The sequence below is a fragment of the Eutrema salsugineum genome, unplaced genomic scaffold (genome assembly GCF_000478725.1).
Source record: "Eutrema salsugineum unplaced genomic scaffold, Eutsalg1_0 scaffold_1, whole genome shotgun sequence".
Lineage (NCBI taxonomy): Eukaryota > Viridiplantae > Streptophyta > Magnoliopsida > Brassicales > Brassicaceae > Eutrema > Eutrema salsugineum.
In genome coordinates, this window is record NW_006256909.1 from 7,551,102 (window position 1) to 7,570,836 (window position 19,735).

The 19,735-nt window shown below is 33.0% G+C and overlaps 3 protein-coding genes across 5 annotated transcripts; 2 read left to right on the forward strand and 1 right to left on the reverse strand.

Annotated features, from left to right (window-relative positions):
• The first annotated feature begins 9,870 nt into the window (after positions 1-9,870).
• Positions 9,871-15,913, forward strand: LOC18028335 (oxysterol-binding protein-related protein 2A). Of its 3 annotated transcripts, none has more exons than XM_006413587.2 (11): positions 9,871-10,570; positions 12,277-12,642; positions 13,175-13,271; positions 13,499-13,854; positions 13,943-14,098; positions 14,185-14,352; positions 14,432-14,572; positions 14,658-14,888; positions 15,002-15,115; positions 15,276-15,477; positions 15,589-15,913. In XM_006413587.2, the coding sequence occupies exons 1-10, from the start codon at positions 10,160-10,162 to the stop codon at positions 15,444-15,446; spliced, it is 2,211 nt and encodes a 736-aa protein (XP_006413650.2). In that variant the 5' UTR covers positions 9,871-10,159; the 3' UTR covers positions 15,447-15,477; positions 15,589-15,913. The 3 variants fall into 3 exon arrangements, with proteins under 3 accessions (XP_006413650.2, XP_006413648.1, XP_006413649.1); XM_006413585.2 differs by having other exon boundaries at positions 12,280-12,642; XM_006413586.2 differs by lacking the exon at positions 9,871-10,570 and having other exon boundaries at positions 12,044-12,642; positions 13,506-13,854.
• A 117-nt stretch (positions 15,914-16,030) lies between these two features.
• Positions 16,031-17,211, forward strand: LOC18028336 (putative methyltransferase DDB_G0268948). Its single transcript, XM_006413588.2, has 2 exons — positions 16,031-16,396; positions 16,491-17,211. Exons 1-2 carry the CDS (start codon positions 16,247-16,249, stop codon positions 17,127-17,129), a joined length of 789 nt encoding a protein of 262 aa, XP_006413651.1. The 5' UTR covers positions 16,031-16,246; the 3' UTR covers positions 17,130-17,211.
• Positions 17,212-17,445: 234 nt separating this feature from the next.
• LOC18028337 (cortical cell-delineating protein) lies at positions 17,446-17,790 on the reverse strand. The gene has a single exon (XM_006413589.2). The coding sequence runs from the start codon at positions 17,788-17,790 to the stop codon at positions 17,446-17,448; it is 345 nt and encodes a 114-aa protein (XP_006413652.2).
• Positions 17,791-19,735: the final 1,945 nt, after the last annotated feature.

The window sequence follows — 19,735 nt, forward strand, 5'->3', positions numbered from 1 at the left end:
GTTAGAAGAGAAGCTACCAGGAACTGAGACATGAGTTTAATATTCTCACAGCCCTAAACTCACTTCTGAACAGTGCTCACAACATTTCTTTTCATGATAGGCATTGTTTTTTTGCTAAAGTTAATAATATATAACTTAGTTTTTTTTTCTTTTCAAATCACCACCATTACTAAAAGGTTAAAAAATTTGATCGTAGAGTCATGGTAGCGATCAAAATGTAATTTTAAGCTTACAACACAATCGCAACCAATCAATCCTATAAAAAAACATAAAACAAAGTCGAAAACAAAAATTTACTATTTTGGTTGTTTAAAATATCGAAACAAGAAAGCTTTCGGTGTTTAGGTGATCTAAATAAGCCTTTAACAAAAAGGTGTTTAGGTGATCTAAATAAGCCTTTAACAACAAAAAAAAGTGATTTAGTATAGTGCAGACTGAGTCGTCCTTAGTATCAACTGTAAATTGAAGAGTTATTGTCACAATAATTTTTGTTATGAAAAGCGAAAATAGATATGGTATTGATAAAACATACAAATAATTCATAGTATTATGCAAATATCAAGAGATACTGGCATCATCACACATCGTTTTTTTTTTCCAATTCCCAAATGTAATTGTATTATACAATGCTCTAGTACATATGTGACTGAATTTAAAAATAAAAATAAAACAAAGGTAAAGAACTTTTGAATGAAAAACGAAGTAAGGTCACGTGAAACCTTCGCGAGTTGTAAGAATAAAGATAAAATACAATGACCTCTGCTGCTTTGTAACTTCGTACCTATTCTACTAGTTTAAGATTATATTTCTCATGTCTATTATCATTTATAAGAATATAATATTGTATCTTGGAAGTTGTAACTCAGACGAAAATATTGTGGTAGAACATTACAAAGGAGAAAAGAACTCATAAATTGATACTTCTTTTTTTTTTTGGTTAAAAAATTGATATTTCTTTCAAATGATGCATTTATTTTACTAAAACTAAATATATATAAGTTATTGCAAAATAAGCAGTTCACAACTTGGGAGTTTATTGCATTTTTAATGGATAATTGAGTGGGGGTGGATGAGTGTGTAATGTTGAGTACTTATGAAACATGGACTTGATATGCAAGCTTTTTATGTGTTGTTCATCTTCTTCTCTTGACCCACGTTTTTGCTTTTTATTTATCTCGATAATCTCTGCCTCCAATTGTGATTTTCTTGCGAAAGTTTCACATTTTAATTCATATATAACTTTCATTGGATTCCTTTATCTTTTTCAAATCAATGTTTTGTGTACATGTTGAAACATTCTATTGAAAATTATATTAAAAAGGTATTTTCTTTATCATAGTTGATAAACAAATTTAGATTTAAGTTTTTTTTGTGTGTGGTAATAGTTGCAATATATATTAATTTTTGCAACAATTGCAATCTTTTCCTAAAAAGCTTTATGTCTTTACTTTTTCTCCAAATATAAACAATTTAAGGTGATATATACATTTCATTTAAGTCATTAAGATGGGTCCTAATTCGTATAGACGACACGTTTTTTCTTATGCAAGGAGTATATATTCCAACATTATTTGGCAATTAGATTGCATGGAAGTATGGGTGGAACATTTAGTCAAACAACCTTTCCGGATACAATTATTGAAACTGTAATATCTATTAGACATTTTATAAAGGTGGATAGAACTTCATTAAAATATCTTTCCACAAAAAATATCTTAACTTTCGCATCAAAAGAAGTTAAGAGAATAATATTATTTCCTTGGCTTTAACTAGAAACTTTCAAATTGTCTTTTGTTAATTAGAAAAAAAATTATTTCTATCATTTTTTGGACCTTTTAACATATTCTCATATAATGATTATATAAATTGATTCTTTAACAAAAAAAACTAGTGTATTAATTTTAAAAAATAAAAATCAAGTGATAATAGACTAATGGTTAGGAATGCCTTGTAGTTGTAAATTAAAATTATTGATCAATTTTTCTCAAACATAAAATTATTTAACCACTTCAATTCAGCTGCTACACTTAACTTAAAAGGATTAGCCTAATAAACTGGAGTCACAATTATAAAATATAAAATAAAATAAAAAATTCATCAAAGAATATTAATACTAAAAATGTCATCGTATGGAATTACATCACAAAATAAAGTCTAATGCAATCAAATTATGCACATGGCAATATATATGTGGATCCCCACATTAAATCGAGTCCATCACTTTCCATTGAGAAAGCACCTCTCTAAAACAACCAAAAAAAAAGCTTGATATCAATTATTATATTCTGACGTCGAATTACTCTAGTTTTCTCTTTAGATGATTAAATTAATAAGGGTAATTAATAAAAAAAGAATAATAACTATATTTTGGAAATACTTTCTCTGTTTCATAATAGTTGATTTTCTGAATATTGCACATGGATTAAAAAGCAATCAAATATTGTAAAACAAGAAAAAAAAACTCAAAAAATCAACTATTATGAAATAGAGGGAGCATAAAACATTTATTTTTTTGAAACAATCTTTTTTATTTCTAAAACATCTATGATTAAAAAATAGAGGGTATATTAATAGTATACCAATGACAAATTGTTGTTAGTTGGTGCACCTAGATTAACCCAAAACTGTGGAAAATCATGTTAAAGTGCTATATACAGATACGAATTATATTCCCAAACGATATAGAGTATTCATGCAACCCAAAGAAATATTATCGTCATCTTGTGTAGAACTTGTGTAAACTTCCTTTTCTTGCTCAAGTGTTCATCACTTGTGAAATTAGCTCTGTGATCACAAGTAGTTTTTGGCTATATAATTGAACAGCATTGGGTCTTTTATTGGAAATCACGAGTGAGAATAATCCGTGAATAAAAGGTGTTCCCGCAAATGCAATATTGGTTGAGGTTTTGTGTGAAGGTGGATATCGATGGAGGAGTAGTCGGAATTTTATTTTAAGTATGTCTACCGTGTCCAGAGATAGTTCAGGAATCGAGAGAGGATGATAATACTTTTTGAAAGTTGAGAATAAGCCACCTTCAAATAATTATCAACGTTGGAGATTGGCATCATTCGAGTGCTCTTGTTGATATGGTCCAAAGGGAGGATTTCAACATTGCATTCTGTGTTTGGGTTGCGACTCGATATAGACTTCACATGCGGGATACATTAATAATATGGAGAATGACGTTTCCTCCAACATGTCTCTAATGCATTTTGTTTGACAAATCTCAGTCTTCTTTGAATGCTTGTATAGTGCCAACGTACATACTCTTTTTTCTTTTCAAAAGTCCATATTTCTCTTCCGATCTTGTTTGAGGATAGAGTTAGATAGATGAACGATCCTATCAGCAACAAGAATATATCATTCATATTGAAGTTAGCGTTTCAAGCTTCTACTAATATTATTTAAAAGAAATATATATATTTGGAAGCAGAGCCGTGTCTCAGTTTTTTTAAACTACAAAAAAAAAAATGGTCCTGATAAATACTTAGCCTAAGCCCACAATCATGTGACTAATTGCAATTTTCTTTTCTAAAATTTTTATGTTTGACGAAGTAGGACAGATTAATAAAGTGCTTTTTTAAATAAAAAGAAAATTGAACTACTTCGCGCATCTATCAACAATCGAATTCACCTAGAAAGAGTTAAACCTGCATAGACCAAAACCAACTGCGCTAACATAATTTATAAAAAATTAACCTCAAAAAATATTTAAGGTCATCGGCTTTAAAGCACATACTTCATCAATTTGTGTTCAAGCATGGCTTTGTTTAAAAGGAAAGGTATGCTAGGCTTTACATAATGTCGTCTTGATCGACTACTTATGTGATCTTAGGCATCCAAATTACGATATATTGTTGTTTTAATCCGCTATCAAGTGTGTAACATCATTTTCATCCAACGGTGTCTTAGCTAACAAAGGTATCTTGGATACTTTTGAATTTTATCAGTATCGCTTGTATGCCAGTTACAGATCCTTTGTAACCCAAGTTCGATCATTATCAATAAAAAAGTACTTTCGGATTTTTCTTTTTACTATTAGTTAACTGTATTAGTTCATATAATTGTATATTGTTATTTCTAACTACGGATCTATAGAGCTTTTACTTTATACCGAGTTCTCTTAATATTAATAATTTAAATAGATTAGACATGCGACTGAGACTATCTATCATATTAATATATACAGAGTGCACAAACTATTTGGGACCAATACCACTTATAAGGGACATATGGCTTTCTATGATGTTATCTAAAGATAATTTTGGTCTCACAAACACAAAGACACGATATGTACCATTATTATTGATAATTTTTGGGAGTTAGTGGGTTCGACTTGATTCCATATTGGTTTCATATTAGGATGACCAATTTTTCTTTATTATTTTATTTTATTTGTAAGTATTATAGTTTCAAATTTAACCACAATATTTATAAGTCAATTGACTCAATTCTTTTATATATAAATATATATATTTTTTCTTTCTCAATGATAAATTAACATCAATAGTTTCGTACTCAATAATTAATTCACTATACTCCGAAGCAGAGCCACTTCATCTAGTCCCTAGCTTCCTATCTAAGTTCTCTCTGTATCATGGTTCTGTAACGAGGAAGTGTAAAACCGAATGCTTAAAAAAACAAGGTTTGTTATAAACTATACACGAGTGCTCTTCTAGTCTTCTTCACCACATTTTCTTGCTGTTGAATCTATATCTTTTTGGTTTTGAGAGAGAAAGATATTCATGTCTTTTTTTTTTTGAAAGATATTCATGTTGTAACTATAAGTCTCTAATCTTTGACAAAAAAAACTATAAGTCTCTAATTATAAATGATATAATGGATTGCTTGAGAGGATTATACCATCGTCCTCTTCTTTATATACTGAATCTTGTCATCGTCCTCTTCTTTATATTGTGAATCTTGTCATCGTCTTCTTTAGACTAAAAAAGAGTTCACTCTCTTAATTTTTTTAATCATGAAAACACCATATATATATATATATACAGTATACTTGAATAAAAAAGAATATAGAGCACATAGTCATTTTGAAAATTTATAATTTATCCACCAAACAACACAACTCCATATTAATCTATATTCCAAATAAAAATAAAAAGTGAAAATAAAGGGAAAAAACTTTTAAAATACACCAATTATATAAGATTTGCTATAAAAACACCTAAACTTTTTCAGCTCCCATAAAAATACCTCAATTATTAATTATTTATCTTTAATATCCAGACTATTAATCACACTCTTTTTAATACACAAACATTTGAATTTCATATGTTTATACTGTGAAAACCCAGTTTTACCCTCTTTAATTTTTTAGGTTCGATTAAATCCAGTGTAATTAGAAAAAAAAATTTATAGTTTATAATAACTTGAAAAAAACTATTATCTCTTCCATCGTTGAATCTCTCTCTGCAAATTAATATTCTCGGTTTGATGAATTTATGTGTTTATTTCTGTTTAATAACAAAAATCCTACAAGAAAGAAGAAATATCAGTGTTCATAGATAAAAAAATTTCATGGCTTCTTTGTTGTGGCTTTTTTCTTTTAAATAACTCAAGAACACATTCAAAGAAAAGCAAAGTGTTCTTGTCATCAATCCAAAGAGTCATCGATTTTCCAGGTTTAAGACGAGATGGATGGATCTGAGGTCATGATTGAGTTTAAGCTATTTACATCTAACCCGGTATGAATACTACTCAGATCTTTCAAATAAAGATCTAATTTGGTGTCAAATTTGATGCGATTAAATGATTTTTCATCGGCTGAAAGGAATTGACGAGACTTAAAAATTTCTTAAGATGTCGTAAACGTGGGAGAGGAAGAAAGAAAGGTATGTCATTAGAGGAATCTAAGAGTCGGAGTCGCAAACATTGACGGTTCTCGTTGCTTTCTTCGCCGGAAATAGCAGAACCTCCTCATAATTGAATAATTTGTTTTTATGTTTTTATGTTTTTATAAATTATGTTTTTTAAATTACATAAATCGAATCTAAGAAATAGAAAAGGGTAAAACTGGGTTTTCAAAAATATTTTTTTGTAAAATTATGAAATTCAAATGTTTGTGTATTAAAAAAGTGTGATTAATAGTCTGGATATTAAAGATACATAATTAATAATTCAGGTATTTTTATGGGAACTGAAAAAATTTATGTATTTTTATAGCAAATGTTATACAGTTGATGTATTTTTAAAGTTTTTTTCCTATGGTAGTTTTCTTAGATTTTAGGGCGATCAAAAGGTAATCTGATGTGCAGATAACTTTATCCGGAATCGATAAGACGATAACTATATAGAATTTTAATACGGACAAGAAACAGATCAACTAAAAGAATTTGTAGGGAAATATGTGGTTTGATCAAGGTACCGTGGAAATGTATTAAAAAAAAAAAAATCTTTTGATGAAATGTTGTTTATCCACGCGTTATGGTTATGCACTCAAGCATAAGTTATGCCTGTCAATCGTTTTCATAACAACAATGACAATTATATCGGATAATTATATTAAGCATTGAATTGTTTTCGAAGGTGAATATTGACATTTTCCGGTAATTATTGTGACAACGATAACGAATTCATAAACGAAAATTAATGGCCGGTATACAAGAAAATATTAAATTTATTATCAACGAGTACCCTACTATACAAGTATACATTAATAAAAATTATTATAGTACGCTTTCTTCGGTAGATACGCGCTTAAAGCGAGTGAGTAAAACAAGAAAGGGTGGGAATTAAGTGGAAAGCCGAGCCTCACAGAGTCACATAGACCAGAGTTTACGTTTAATTTGATCCTTTGAAACAATTACATTCACGTCTTAGTTTAGTGTATTTAGTAAAAGAATTTCAGAAAGATCGTGTATTCATACGTATACAGACTCATAATGCCATTTGGTACTACAAAATTTCATCGTAGTGTTATTAGTGATAATTGGTAGTGAATATATTCATACGTTAGTTTGATGATATATATTTCAATATAGTATTAAAATGGTATATAATTTTATATTAGCTGCCAAAAAAAGCAGGCAAAAAAAAGGAGTAAAAATTGAACTATGACGCGTGTGAGACAGTGGGACAACAAGCCAGTACCGGGTCCTCCACGCCACGCCGGTCCACTGCCTCAAACATCCCACGGTAGATGCTATTTTTGTAATAAATGAGAATAACAAACACTATGCTATTAGCCTGTTATATATACGTCTAACATCTTCGACAAAAAAAAAATATATATATATATATACATCTTCGACAAAAATATATATCTAACATCAAAATGAAAATCGACTGTTTTCAATTATACGTGCCGGTCTGACGTCTGAAGATAATTTACAAAATTTTTAAAAACGTGTTTTTATATATTATTTGAAATCAAAAATAAGAAAAAATCACTCTAATCTTATAAACTGTTTGTTAAAAAACTATGAAAAGAAAATGTTATTGTTGAAATATGGTTCTTTATACATTTTTGTCTAGCATAATTATTCATTGAACATCATTATTTTTTTACATATAAAGATTAATAAAGATATAACCAAAATGATGTTCCAAAAAGTGAATAAAGAAGATATAACAAATTGTTTAACTAAATATCTCTTAATTAGTAAATTTGGATGGCCTACTTGGAAGCTCAACTAGTTTATGTTGTGGGTTTTGACTCAATATGTTTTGTTACTCTTTTGAATTATATGGATACTTTTTTCTTGTACAATATTCATTGACTGAAAATATTCATTGACTGAAAATCGCAGTACATTTTAAAAGATATAGTTTGATATTACATAAGCTTGATAGCAAGGAATAATGTTTAATACAATCGCATAGGAGCCACAAATCAAATATCATACTGTGGATTCAAACCATTAGTTTACTTTTTCCCCCTTTTGATCACCCACTTTTTTATGTTAATCAAGAGAAGAAAACCTAACATATATGGTACCAACATGTCATGGAATTTACAAACCTGTAAAATGACTAATTTAATTCGTAAAAGTATTCTGAAAAAATAAATCACATCTTAAGGGAAAAGTATATCAAAACCTAAAATTAGACGTAAAAGACCCCTCGAAATTTTATGATCACATACGACCATTTTGGAATATAATTGTCGAAGATACACCATAATATAAGATTTCATCTTCTAAAGTACAATTGAGAAGGCATATACTATAAGATATGTATACTATATCACGATTAAAAAGCTTCTGAAACCAAACAATATTAAGGAATCGTTAAAAAGTTTATCATCCAGAATCTGTTAAATAGAACTATTAATAATACCAATGAGTTACTATTTTATTATTTCACACATATATTTGTTTCCATCTACCAATAGAATAGTGGCATTTTATTCCACAACAAAAGTGGGCTTTTCATTCAGGTACGGCTTGTATTTAACTTAGTAATTTATTTTTCCCCTCTGATAAGTCATTTTCGCCAAACAAAATACGAGACAAATTAATGATTATAGTGTTCATTTTTCTTTTTTGAAAAACTGTTTCTATTTAAGTTACGGACCTACACATTTCCTTTTAGAGCTTATTTTATATTATATTACAATCTTATTATACAAAGTACAGTATTTAGAAAGTCACCTTAAAATATCCATTTAATTGTAATTTCATAAATATACTATATCAAAAAATATTAGACATTCATTTTGTATAACTTTAGAATTATCTTTTAATTTACTTTAAAAAGCAACTATTCCTTTTAAAATTGGTATACACCTTCTAATGACATCAAATTAGTTTGAATATAAGTTTGTTTTAATGAGGTTTGAAAATGAAAATTATCTTGACGTCAAAATGATTAGGTCATAAAACACTCTATCCAGTCTAATTCCATTATTCACAAAACACTCTTTCCTTTTAGAACACTCTATGCTGTAGTCAAATTCCATTATTCACAAAGTGACAGCCTATCCAGTCTAACAACATCAACATGAACACGTCTTATAACGAATCGGCTTAAAAATTTGTGACAACTGGAAATTTTTATCTAGTGTATAACTATTTATATATGACTAAGAAACTGCTGCAACCTTTTTCTATAAAGTGAGCATAGCCTGATTTGGATTACTAACAACAGTTTTAACAATGGATATAGATGCTCAAGTTTTCCTTAATGATTATAATTTATAAAATATTACATTTTTATAATGCTTCATTTTTCTGTTATCAACCTAAATTAGCTAGGCTGGTAATATATTGTTAAATATTATTTCATAAAACACGTCTATTTTTAAAAGACTATATATATATATATATAATATTAGAGTATTTTTTAGAGTCAATTAAGCAGATAACCATATGTTGATTTTTTCAGTTTTTCTATTTAATTTGTATTGAATGGTAAGATAAAATGTAAATTAACTATAGTTAACATTTTAAGTTAATTTTTTTCTATCAGTGAGAGGAGAGCAACTAAAAGTGTTTTACCATATTTATCAGACTTTTGGTGAACTGTAATCAAAGTGCAACTGTCAGTGAGCTTGATTTGCTTGAAATCAAACTATGTGGTTTAAATGTTGTGGACCTTTTAATGGGTTAAAAATAACTAAAAGCCATCCCTTTTGTAAGAGGATCTAATTAGGGATAAAATCAAGATCAAGCTAAAAAGATTCCATACTTTTTTTACCATTTATATCCTTGTAAACATTTCGAAATTACAATTCAAAGCCATCGACTTAAATTTCCAGCTTCGCTCCCAACCTCTTTCTGATTCATCAACATATATGCATACAACATATATCCAGACACCTCTATATACACATACGTATATATATATATATATAAATGTTTTACATAAAGCCTTTATAATTGGGTTGAAGCTTACGCAGTCTCACATTTAAGCAACCTTTCTCTTTCTCTCTCTCTCTCTCGATTTCTCTGATTCTCTTTCTCTGAGAAATCTCAGTTTCAGAGCTCAGGTTCTTTATTCTTCGTCTTCTTCTTCTTCAAGTCGATTTTATCCCCAAAATCTGCATGCTCGATTCTTCGATCTGCATCCATCTCTTTTATTAATTTCTCCCTGAAATAATTTTTTTTGGGATCAAATCAAATCTCCGGAAGATAAATGTGATTCGGAGATTGTGATCGGAGATAAAATTTTGACTTCCCCGGAGTGATATCGGAGAAGATAATGCGGGTAAAGGAGCTTCATCCTCTCTGCTGTATCACTCTGGAGAGTCCACACGTTCTCGATGAGAAGTCGCCGGCGAATTTGACAAGGTCGAGGAGTCTTCCGGCGACGTCGTTAACCGTTGGATCCGACCGGAAAAAGATGACATCGGTTGGATCGGAGGCGGAGACGGTGGCTGGGATCTTATACAAGTGGACAAATTTCGGTAAAGGATGGAGATCTAGATGGTTCCTCCTCCGCAACGGAATCCTCTCTTACTCTAAGATCCGGCGACCGGAGAATTTGAATCTACTCTCTCCGTCGGAAGATGTGAGGCTAATCGGAAATATCTCCGCCGATCGTCTCTCCAGGATGGATAGTTGCAGTGGTCGCCGGAAACAGGAGAAAACCGTCGGCATTGTTCATCTCAAGGTATACAATGAGAAAAAACCCAATTTTTGATTTTTGTAAAGTTTGGGTTTTTAGTGATTTTGATAGTGGAAAAGTTTTGGTTTTTTTCCACCTGAGATTATCAGTTTTGATGATTTTTTTCGATTTCTGTTCTTCATTTCGTCATTAAATTTTTTGCTACCCCAAATTCTGAGTTTTTTGGGGAAACGAAACGGCTTTTTTATCATCACTCATAGTTTAAGGAAAGAACCAGAGGTTTATAGAATTGTTCTTTGTGTTCTTCACTAAAAAGATAAAACCCTAAAAATGTGATTTTTATTTGACTCTCGTCCTATCATATGACCTTTCATCATCATTATCATCAGTACCTTCTTCTTGACCGGTTTCTTTATAGTTTGGTTTGATTTTGCTTTCTTCCGTATTATTATTAATCTCGCTGAAAATTGTTTTTCCAGCTTTTAACTTGCTGTTAATCTCTTAGTGGGTCACATCAACAGGTGCTTGTTTGTTTTGAAAAATTTAAAGCTTTTGTATAATTTTATTGTTGGTTGCTACAATCTGGGTTCTTGTAGGTTTAGGGTTTTGTTCAGTGGTCACATTGTTGTTTTTTTTCTTTTTTTTTTTCAATTTGATTTCTTCAGTTCTTTATCTTTTTTTTTTCCTATTGGTTCCAAGATCAACCCATTTTGCCATCCGTCAACAAAAATTTGGATTCTCTCTATTAATTTTTGGGGTTTTTTCTTTTGAAGAAAAAGCCAAGAAGCCTATAGATATGTCAATTTTAGTCAATAGAAGTATGAACTTTTTTCAGTTGCATAACTAAAACAAGTCTATAGAATTTTGGACACTTTTCACAATTTGTTCTTTGGTTTACTTTGCCTTGCATGTGCTTGCTTTGATTTGTCTTGTTGGCAACGCTACTAAGTAAATGGATATATATACGCTTTTAACTTTTCGTTGCCATCTTTTTAACTTTGGAATTCTCATTGACTAAAGAAGGCTAGCTATATCTACACCTTTAAAGATGGTTTCATTGAAATGGGCTTATGTGTATAGTAGTATTATCCTTTATATATTCAATTATACATGTTGAGTTTTTCTTTGATATTGGACATGTTTGGTGAGTAGAATTAGTTTGTTTGGAAATAATGGAGGGTGGGGTCTTTCCAATTATAAAAAAGACCTGTTTTGACATGCTTATTGACAATGAGAAAACGATGGCTAGTTCTGATATTTTTACAGGCATATTCTTTGTTTGTTGAGCTTTCAAAATTAACATTAGCTTAATCCAAAAACTCCAAAGCTGATCCAGACACAAGCTTTAGATATTTTTTCTTCTTTTGTTTTGCTTACAGATAATAAGTTTTGTCTTTCTCAACCTCTAGATCTAACGTGCCTTATCCAGTCTAAAGTAAATTCTTCATGGGCCCAACTTGATTTTTTCCTAGTTCCAATCTGCATCTTCATACTTTTTTTATAAGTTCCATCGTATTCTTTTGAATGTTTCATTTTTATGCTTTATGTAGGATAGAGCTTTGAAATTCTTGATCCAGAAACTGATTTCTTGTGTGATTTCTTTTATAGTTGGACAAATTTGTGGTCTCAACTTTTCTTTTCTTTTCGCTTTTGTAGTTGGGATGGAGCTTGCTGATTTTCTTTGTTTTGTCTTATAATTTTGATTAAGTGAGCCTGTAATTAGATGTGTATCCTTTTATGTTTTTCTCTAGCAGGTTTCGTCTTTCAGAGAAAGCAAGTCTGATGATAGAAAGTTTTATATATTCACAGCAACTAAGACACTTCATCTGAGGACCGATTCTATAAGTGATAGAGCAGCTTGGTTACAAGCTTTAGCATCTACGAGATGCGTCTTTCCTCTCCGGTCACTTAATGGGGATTTCTCCTTCACGTCACCAAAGGATTTGTCCATATCAACTGAACGACTAAAGAAACGGTTGCAGGAAGAGGGAATGAACGAGAATCTCGTAAAAGAGTGCGAGCAGATCATGCTCTCAGAATTTTCAGAAATGCATGGACAAATTAAACTTCTACATGAAGAACGGACGAATTTGTTTGACGCATTGAGGCAGCTGGAGGTAAACTTAGTTCATTTCCATTATGATTTGCTTTTGGTTTGTTTGATCTCCTGATGCTGCTCATTCTTACCTTTCGGTTAACATCAAAGTGAAGACCAGTTTCCTGTGCATATGCCATAGTCTGCAAGCTTATATGTATGGTCTCGGTTGAGGTTTGGTCTCTGTTGTGGCTGTGCTACGGAACTGGTCTTGACTATGATGTTTGAGTATTCTAGCTATTTATATGTTTAGTTAAGATGGTTCTTGTGTTGCTTTCCAAAACTATACTCAAAGTTTAACAGCTGCATACTATATATAACTCCTTAAACCAAAAGTAATTGGTATGATTGTTGAAGAAACTTGTAAGAGTCCCTAGTGTCCCCCTTGAAGTTCAGTTCATTATAATATCATCTTGTATAACAAAGAAGGGATTGCAAAAGTTTTGGACAAATATCCATGTTTTCTCATGTTATATGGTGTGATATTGAATTGGATTGACATCTCTCATGTCCCTTTTCAGGCTACTAAATGATGTGAGCTTTCTTTTTTACAGGCAGCTAATCTCGAAGCTGGAGCATCAGGGATCGATGACAATGTCTACCAATTGACAAAACATGAATTTTCCAGCATAGGACGTGGAAAGTATAGTGGTACATACTCTAACGCTTAATCTCTCTTCCTTCTCTCTGTTCCAATTTTGCTTTCCTTTAAGTTCTAGTTATGCAAGTATATGAAGATTCTCTTCCATCAGGATCTTAATGTCTTTTTTTGTTCTTATGATCTTTCTATAATCCATTGAATGCTTTCAGCTTTCACGCATTTGCTTAATTGCATAGGCTTTCTTGGTGTGTGTTGCTTGACATTATTTGGTATTTAGAATGCAGCACAACAGCTTCATCTGATGACAAACAAGAGTTTGAGGATGTCTCTGAGGAAGATGAGCCTTCCTTCCATGACACAAAGGAGTACTTTAATGAACCTAGTGTTGGTTCTGGATCCAATCTATGTAGCTCTGGATACGCGGATATCAAGAGAAGAACAAAGCTTCCTGATCCAGCTGAAAAAGAGAAAGGTGTCAGTCTTTGGTCTATGATCAAAGACAACGTTGGAAAAGATCTCACCCGAGTTTGCCTCCCTGTGTATTTCAATGAACCAATATCATCCCTCCAAAAGTGCTTTGAAGACCTCGAGTACTCGTATCTTCTTGACCGAGCATATGAACATGGAAAATCTGTAAGTGTCCCTTTCTTATATTGTATGATCCTGTAAGTCGACCTATTCTCTTAATCTTGAAGTTGACATAAACCTGTTGGATTATTAGGGGAATGGTCTCCTAAGAGCCTTAAACGTTGCTGCTTTTGCGGTCTCTGGTTATGCTTCCACTGAAGGCCGGCACTGCAAGCCCTTCAATCCTTTACTCGGAGAAACATATGAAGCTGACTTTCCTGAAAAGGGAATTCGTTTCTTCTCTGAGAAGGTATTTTCTCTACTTTCAACTCAAAAAGTTAGGATCTGATGAAACATTAATGTCATTCTTTTTTTGGTGTTGCGTTCTTATAATAGGTCAGCCACCATCCAACTGTCATCGCTTGCCACTGTGAAGGTAAAGGGTGGAAGTTTTGGGGTGACACTAACCTCAGGTCAAAGTTTTGGGGGAGATCGATTCAAGTCGAACCTGTAGGAGTTTTGACTCTGGAGTTTGATGATGGAGAAGTATTTCAGTGGAGCAAGGTATATATATAAAGCTATAAAAGTACTACTTATTTCTTTTTGGCCCTGAAGTAACTTTCTACTTAATCTTTGTTCTTAGGTAACATCAACTATATACAATATCATACTAGGTAAACTCTACTGTGATCATCATGGGGTGATGCAAATCCGTGGGAACCGCCAATATTCTTGTACGCTCAAGTTCAAGGAGCAATCCATTCTTGAGAGAAATCCCCACCAGGTAAACAATGAATCTTAGGCTTTTGCAATGTATATATGTGACTGCTGAATAGTTGAGATAACACATGATCAATATATACATACAGGTAAATGGTTTTGTGGAAGACTTGTCAGGGAAAAAAGCTGCAACAGTGTTTGGTAAATGGGATGATAGCCTTTACTATGTTGCTGGTGATGGAGTCAGCAAGACGAAAGTCAGTGATCCCTCATCAAATGCCTCGTTACTTTGGAAAAGGACCAAGCCACCACATAATGTCACTAGATACAACTTAACCTCATTCGCCATTACCCTGAACGAGCTCACACCTGGTTTGCAGGTATAATAATATTGGTGTTATTATCATTATGTATGGTGGATTCCTGTTTCTTCTAGACTTGCTATGTGTGTAATTTCTGATCTTGTGTTATAAAATTTTGATCATGGATTTAGGAGATACTTCCTCCTACAGACTCTAGGCTCAGACCAGATCAACGGCATCTCGAGAATGGTGAATATGAGAAGGCTAACTTAGAGAAACAACGGTTAGAAAGAAGACAAAGAATGGTACACATAACCTTAACGTACTTATGGTCCATGAAAATTTGTCTGGAGTTTTGCATGAATTTTACTATTTAGTCTGTTACATTTATGAGAATTTTCATCATTATATGGTGAAGTCATGATGTTTTAAGATCTCTAGATTGCTTGCTTGGTTTCTTTGCAGTCACGGCAACTTCAGGAAAGTGGGTGGAGACCGAGATGGTTTGAGAAACAAGGAGAAAGCGAAACCTTCAAGTACACGGGAGGTTACTGGGAAGCACGAGGACACAGGAATTGGGATGATTGCCCCGACATCTTCGGGGAGTTCAAAGAAGAGTTAGTGGATTCTGCTTAAGATAAAAAAAGCTTCTCTGTTTCATTTCCAGGTAATATACTCATCCTACCAGATCTTGTACCTGCTCAAGAATATATCTCCCTTGTAGCTTTTAAACAAAGAACTTCAGAGTTTTGATTGGTTGTTTCGTTTCTTTGCATAGAATCTGCTTAAGTGAAGATTTTCATCCGGACGACATTGGAGTTGTGTTACACAGAAGAAAACGTCCCTCGACATAAATCAAAAGCCATTTTCTTCAGTTTTGTGCTTGAAAGTGGGCATAGAACAAGATCAGAAGAAAGGCTTTGGTTATACTTTTTGCAAAGGATATGTAATCTTATCTCCTAAAGATGTCCTCCTTTTGGTAGTAGAGTGTCTCTGTAAAGTCTTATCTCCTTATCTCTCTTTATCTCTGTCTCTTTCACTCTGTATCCTTCTCGTTAAATAGTTGAGATTAATGTAGGTTGGTCAATACATTTGGACAAGTTCATTGTGATCCATTTGTATTTAATTAAAAAAACATATATATGTGAGGAATAAATAAATTTAGGCAAAGACTCTTTTCCTTCAAATCTAGATTCCAGAGTTGCTACTTTGATTAACAAATTTTTTTTTTTTTTTTTGTGTGTTGCCGCTTTTATAAACCGAAGAGTCTCATAAAAAGGTAAACCAAAAATGGATTTAAACCGAAACCAAATCGAAAACCAATTAGCCGACCAAAATATCCGTCAAAGTCAAACTCTCCTCTGTTAGGATAAGCTCATATGCAGAATTTCAATTTGAATTGAGAGGAGGAAGAAGAAGCGATCGCAAAACCAAAAATGTCAGGAGTTTACGATAATCAAGCTGATATCTACTTAGACGCACGCCCTACTTATCCCGCCGATTGGTACTCCAAGCTCGCCGCTCTCTCTCACCGTCACCATCTCGCCTGGGACGCCGGAACCGGCAACGGCCAAGCAGCAATCGGGGTCCGTATTTTCTCCTTTCTCCTTCTCTTTCAATTTTTTTCTAAATTTGATTTTAACAATGCCAATCTCTGATCTTGTAACGATTTCGGCTTAGATCGCTGAGCACTACGATAGAGTCGTCGCGACGGACGTGAGCGAGACGATGTTAAATCTGGGGAAACCGCATCTGAAAGTAACTTACCACCACACGCCACCGTCGATGACCGACGACGAAATGGTGAATCTGATCGGAGGAGAGAACTCCGTCGATCTGATAACGGTGGCGACCGCCGTGCACTGGTTCGATCTCCCGAGATTCTACGCAATCGCGAATCGTCTCCTCCGTAAACCAGGAGGGATCATCGCCGTGTGGAGCTACAACACAGACATGGTGGTGAGCCCTGAGTTCGACTCGGTGATGACTCGGTTCAACGAAAAAACGACGCCGTATTATAAATTCCCCGAGTGCCACTACTTTTTGGATGGATACAAAACGTTGCCGTTTCCGTTCGAGAATGTGGGCCTGGGCTCAGAGGGAAAGCCCATGGAGCTGGAGATGAAGAAAACGGTGTCGTTTGAAGGATTCTTGCGGATGTTGAGATCATGGTCTGCCGTCGGTGCCGCGAAGGACAAAGGAGTCGACTTATTGTCGGAAAATGTAGTGAAAGAGCTCGAAACGGCTTGGGGTGGATCCGAGCTGGTTCGAACCATCGTCTACAAGACGTTTATGCTCGCAGGAACCGTTAGAAACTAGCTTAACCGCTCAAATTTGTCATAGACATTTGAATGATTGTGTTATGTTATAGTAATAATAATTAGTCACCGAAGATTATATATAAAGTTCCTGTTTAAATATTTCATCCGAAACAACAGATATGTGCATCTAACGTGAGGAACATGTTGTAATGGAACGGAACAGCCAAAGAAGTGAAAACACCATCCAAGTTTCAATTTATTTCAGGCATAAGATAAAGACATAGTTACTTAAAAAAACATATATAGTTGCATAATGAACCGATATATAGTAAGGTACGAGTTTGCTTATTTTAGTATGCATATGTGTGCACTTATTAGTTGCAGATGGCACCACCAGGTAGTGGGGTCACACGAGGACAGAGGTTGCGGAGCTGATCAAATCTAACAGTGACGTTGAGAGTTAGGCCGAGAAGATTGATTCTAGCGGCAGTGCAGGCACATGCAGACGCAAGAGCATCATTATTAAGACTAGCTAAGAGAGTGCAACATCGGTTCCCTCTGGGGTTGATGATAACGCCGATGCCAAGTATGTCGACGCAAACCTGGAGTTGGAGCCTGGTAAGAGGACACACCAGAGGTTGGGCCACCGGAGCTTGGGCTGAGGCAAAGCCCATGAAGACGAGACTGGAGGCGAGGTAGAGAGCCATGATTGTCGTCATGTTCTTTGAATCCATATTGTGAAGATGCTAAGTGAGATTTTGGTGATTATAGTTGGGAGAGATATTATTTGTATTGGAGGTGAGGCCGTGAGGGTTTGTATTTATAATGTTTAGAACCTTTAGTTAGTGACATTAAAATGTAACTAAGAGTTTTCTCTAACGTCTAGTTAAAGGTTAATTGTGACAATTACGGTTAAATGGACCTAACGATGATCTAGAACTAGACTTCATTCTAGAGGCAAAAAAGGTTTGGCAAGAAAATTTATGTTTGAACAAACACTAGGGTTACTATGGATTTTTGAAAATTTAATCAAAATTACTAAGTAACATTTTTAAGACAAACATACTAGTTGATTTGGATTTTGCTGAATAATATTACCTGCGTATTTAGTTACTTGTATAACATTTTAGATTGTGTGAAATATTTAGCATGCGTCTTTTAACAAAGAAAATTATTTAGCGCGTGTGAAATACTCTTAGAGCATATAAGATATATAATATTGTGAATGATGATTATGTATAGTAAACCTAACAGTGTAGAAATGGCGGCTAGGGGTAGCTTAAAGCGTCTCAACAATCAATAGAAGGTTTGGCGATGGATATAATGGTAAACACATGCCCATTTTAAGTCAACCTCCAAAACCCACAAGGCCACAAACTAAGTTAATCGGTCAACAATCGCGTCGACCATGAACAATTGACGATTTTTGTTATTGATTCATATTTTTTCTTTCATATATAAATTGCTTACTTCTTCGGAAGCAAACGGATGTAATAAAAAGAAACAACACTGGCGTTCAACCGTTGAAATGGAAACCATTGAACTATGATCATTTAGCTAATAACCTTCATAGACTTCTTCTATGATATATGTGTGGATATTTTGAACTTCTAATTTTGTTCTGTCAAAGTTTGTCTGATTTTTTTTTTTTTTTTTTTTTTCGTTTTGGCCTTTTCTGTGTATGTTTGGAGAGGAGTGTAGAGTAATTAGTTTTTTTTTTCTTTCGTTTTTTTAGCTAATGTGTTGGGTAATTAGTTATGGTGGCGAGCGCTTGTTTTTATAGTCTTTTAGAACGTTTTTGTAGTTGGTAAAGGATGTGATTTGAGAATTATCTAGTTGACTATACATGTAGTTAATGAACAAGAGTAACTTTTCCTACACAGAGCAAGAGTTGCAGCTCCTAAGCGATGTTAGTTTCAAATCTAAACCTCAATCTAGTCATCTATATATAGAAGAGGTTTGGCAAGGAACCTTTTTTCAAGCCTCAAAATTCTACAAAACTCACAATTTTGTTATTCCTACTAGAGACATCTTTTTCTACTATTCATTTTAGATAGGGCCATAGATAATGTGGATTAATTTGGGCATTTTCAATTAAAAAAGAAAGAATTGGTACTAGTAATGGAATTTACTAATAGTTTATGCTTTTAACACTATTCTATGTTGTTACAAGTTAAATGGTATTTTACATTTTTTATGTATTAGTCAACTATTACTCAATTAATCCTGAAATTTATGGTTATTATTATTTTTATAATAATAATAAAGTACAAACATTTAAGCATTTTGCTAATTTTCAAAATACAAGTGTCAAGTGCACCAACTATATGTGTTAAATAAGGTATTTAATAATTACTGTAGTGTGAAACATTCTAATAATATATTCAATATTTTTTAAAAAAATTGTTAGGCGCTAACAACGTGCCAAAAATGAATATTGGTAATTAAGGTATTTAAAAGAAGAAGAAGAAAATTCAAAATCCCTTGATCTAAAACCGTGAGGGCCAAGGTAATATAGAGTGAAGCCCATCCATCTCCAAGCCTAACATGAAGAGGTTTGGCAATGGAACAAAGTGCAACATAACCATCGACGTGAACATCTAAAACCCCTATAAATTTACACATAACCTCAGTTCATGTCAAATCAACAATATCCGTACAGTA

Bases quoted from the DNA above. Each gene is read 5' to 3' on its own strand.
- LOC18028335 (XM_006413587.2), top strand. From the start codon at position 10,160: ATGCGGGTAAAGGAGCTTCATCCTCTCTGCTGTATCACTCTGGAGAGT. The intron at 13,272-13,498 runs GTACATACTCTA...TTTGGTATTTAG, and splicing joins AGGACGTGGAAAGTATAGTG to AATGCAGCACAACAGCTTCA. The intron at 14,099-14,184 runs GTATTTTCTCTA...TTCTTATAATAG, and splicing joins TTCGTTTCTTCTCTGAGAAG to GTCAGCCACCATCCAACTGT.
- LOC18028336 (XM_006413588.2), top strand. From the start codon at position 16,247: ATGTCAGGAGTTTACGATAATCAAGCTGATATCTACTTAGACGCACGC. The intron at 16,397-16,490 runs GTCCGTATTTTC...ATTTCGGCTTAG, and splicing joins ACGGCCAAGCAGCAATCGGG to ATCGCTGAGCACTACGATAG.
- LOC18028337 (XM_006413589.2), bottom strand. From the start codon at position 17,790: ATGACGACAATCATGGCTCTCTACCTCGCCTCCAGTCTCGTCTTCATG.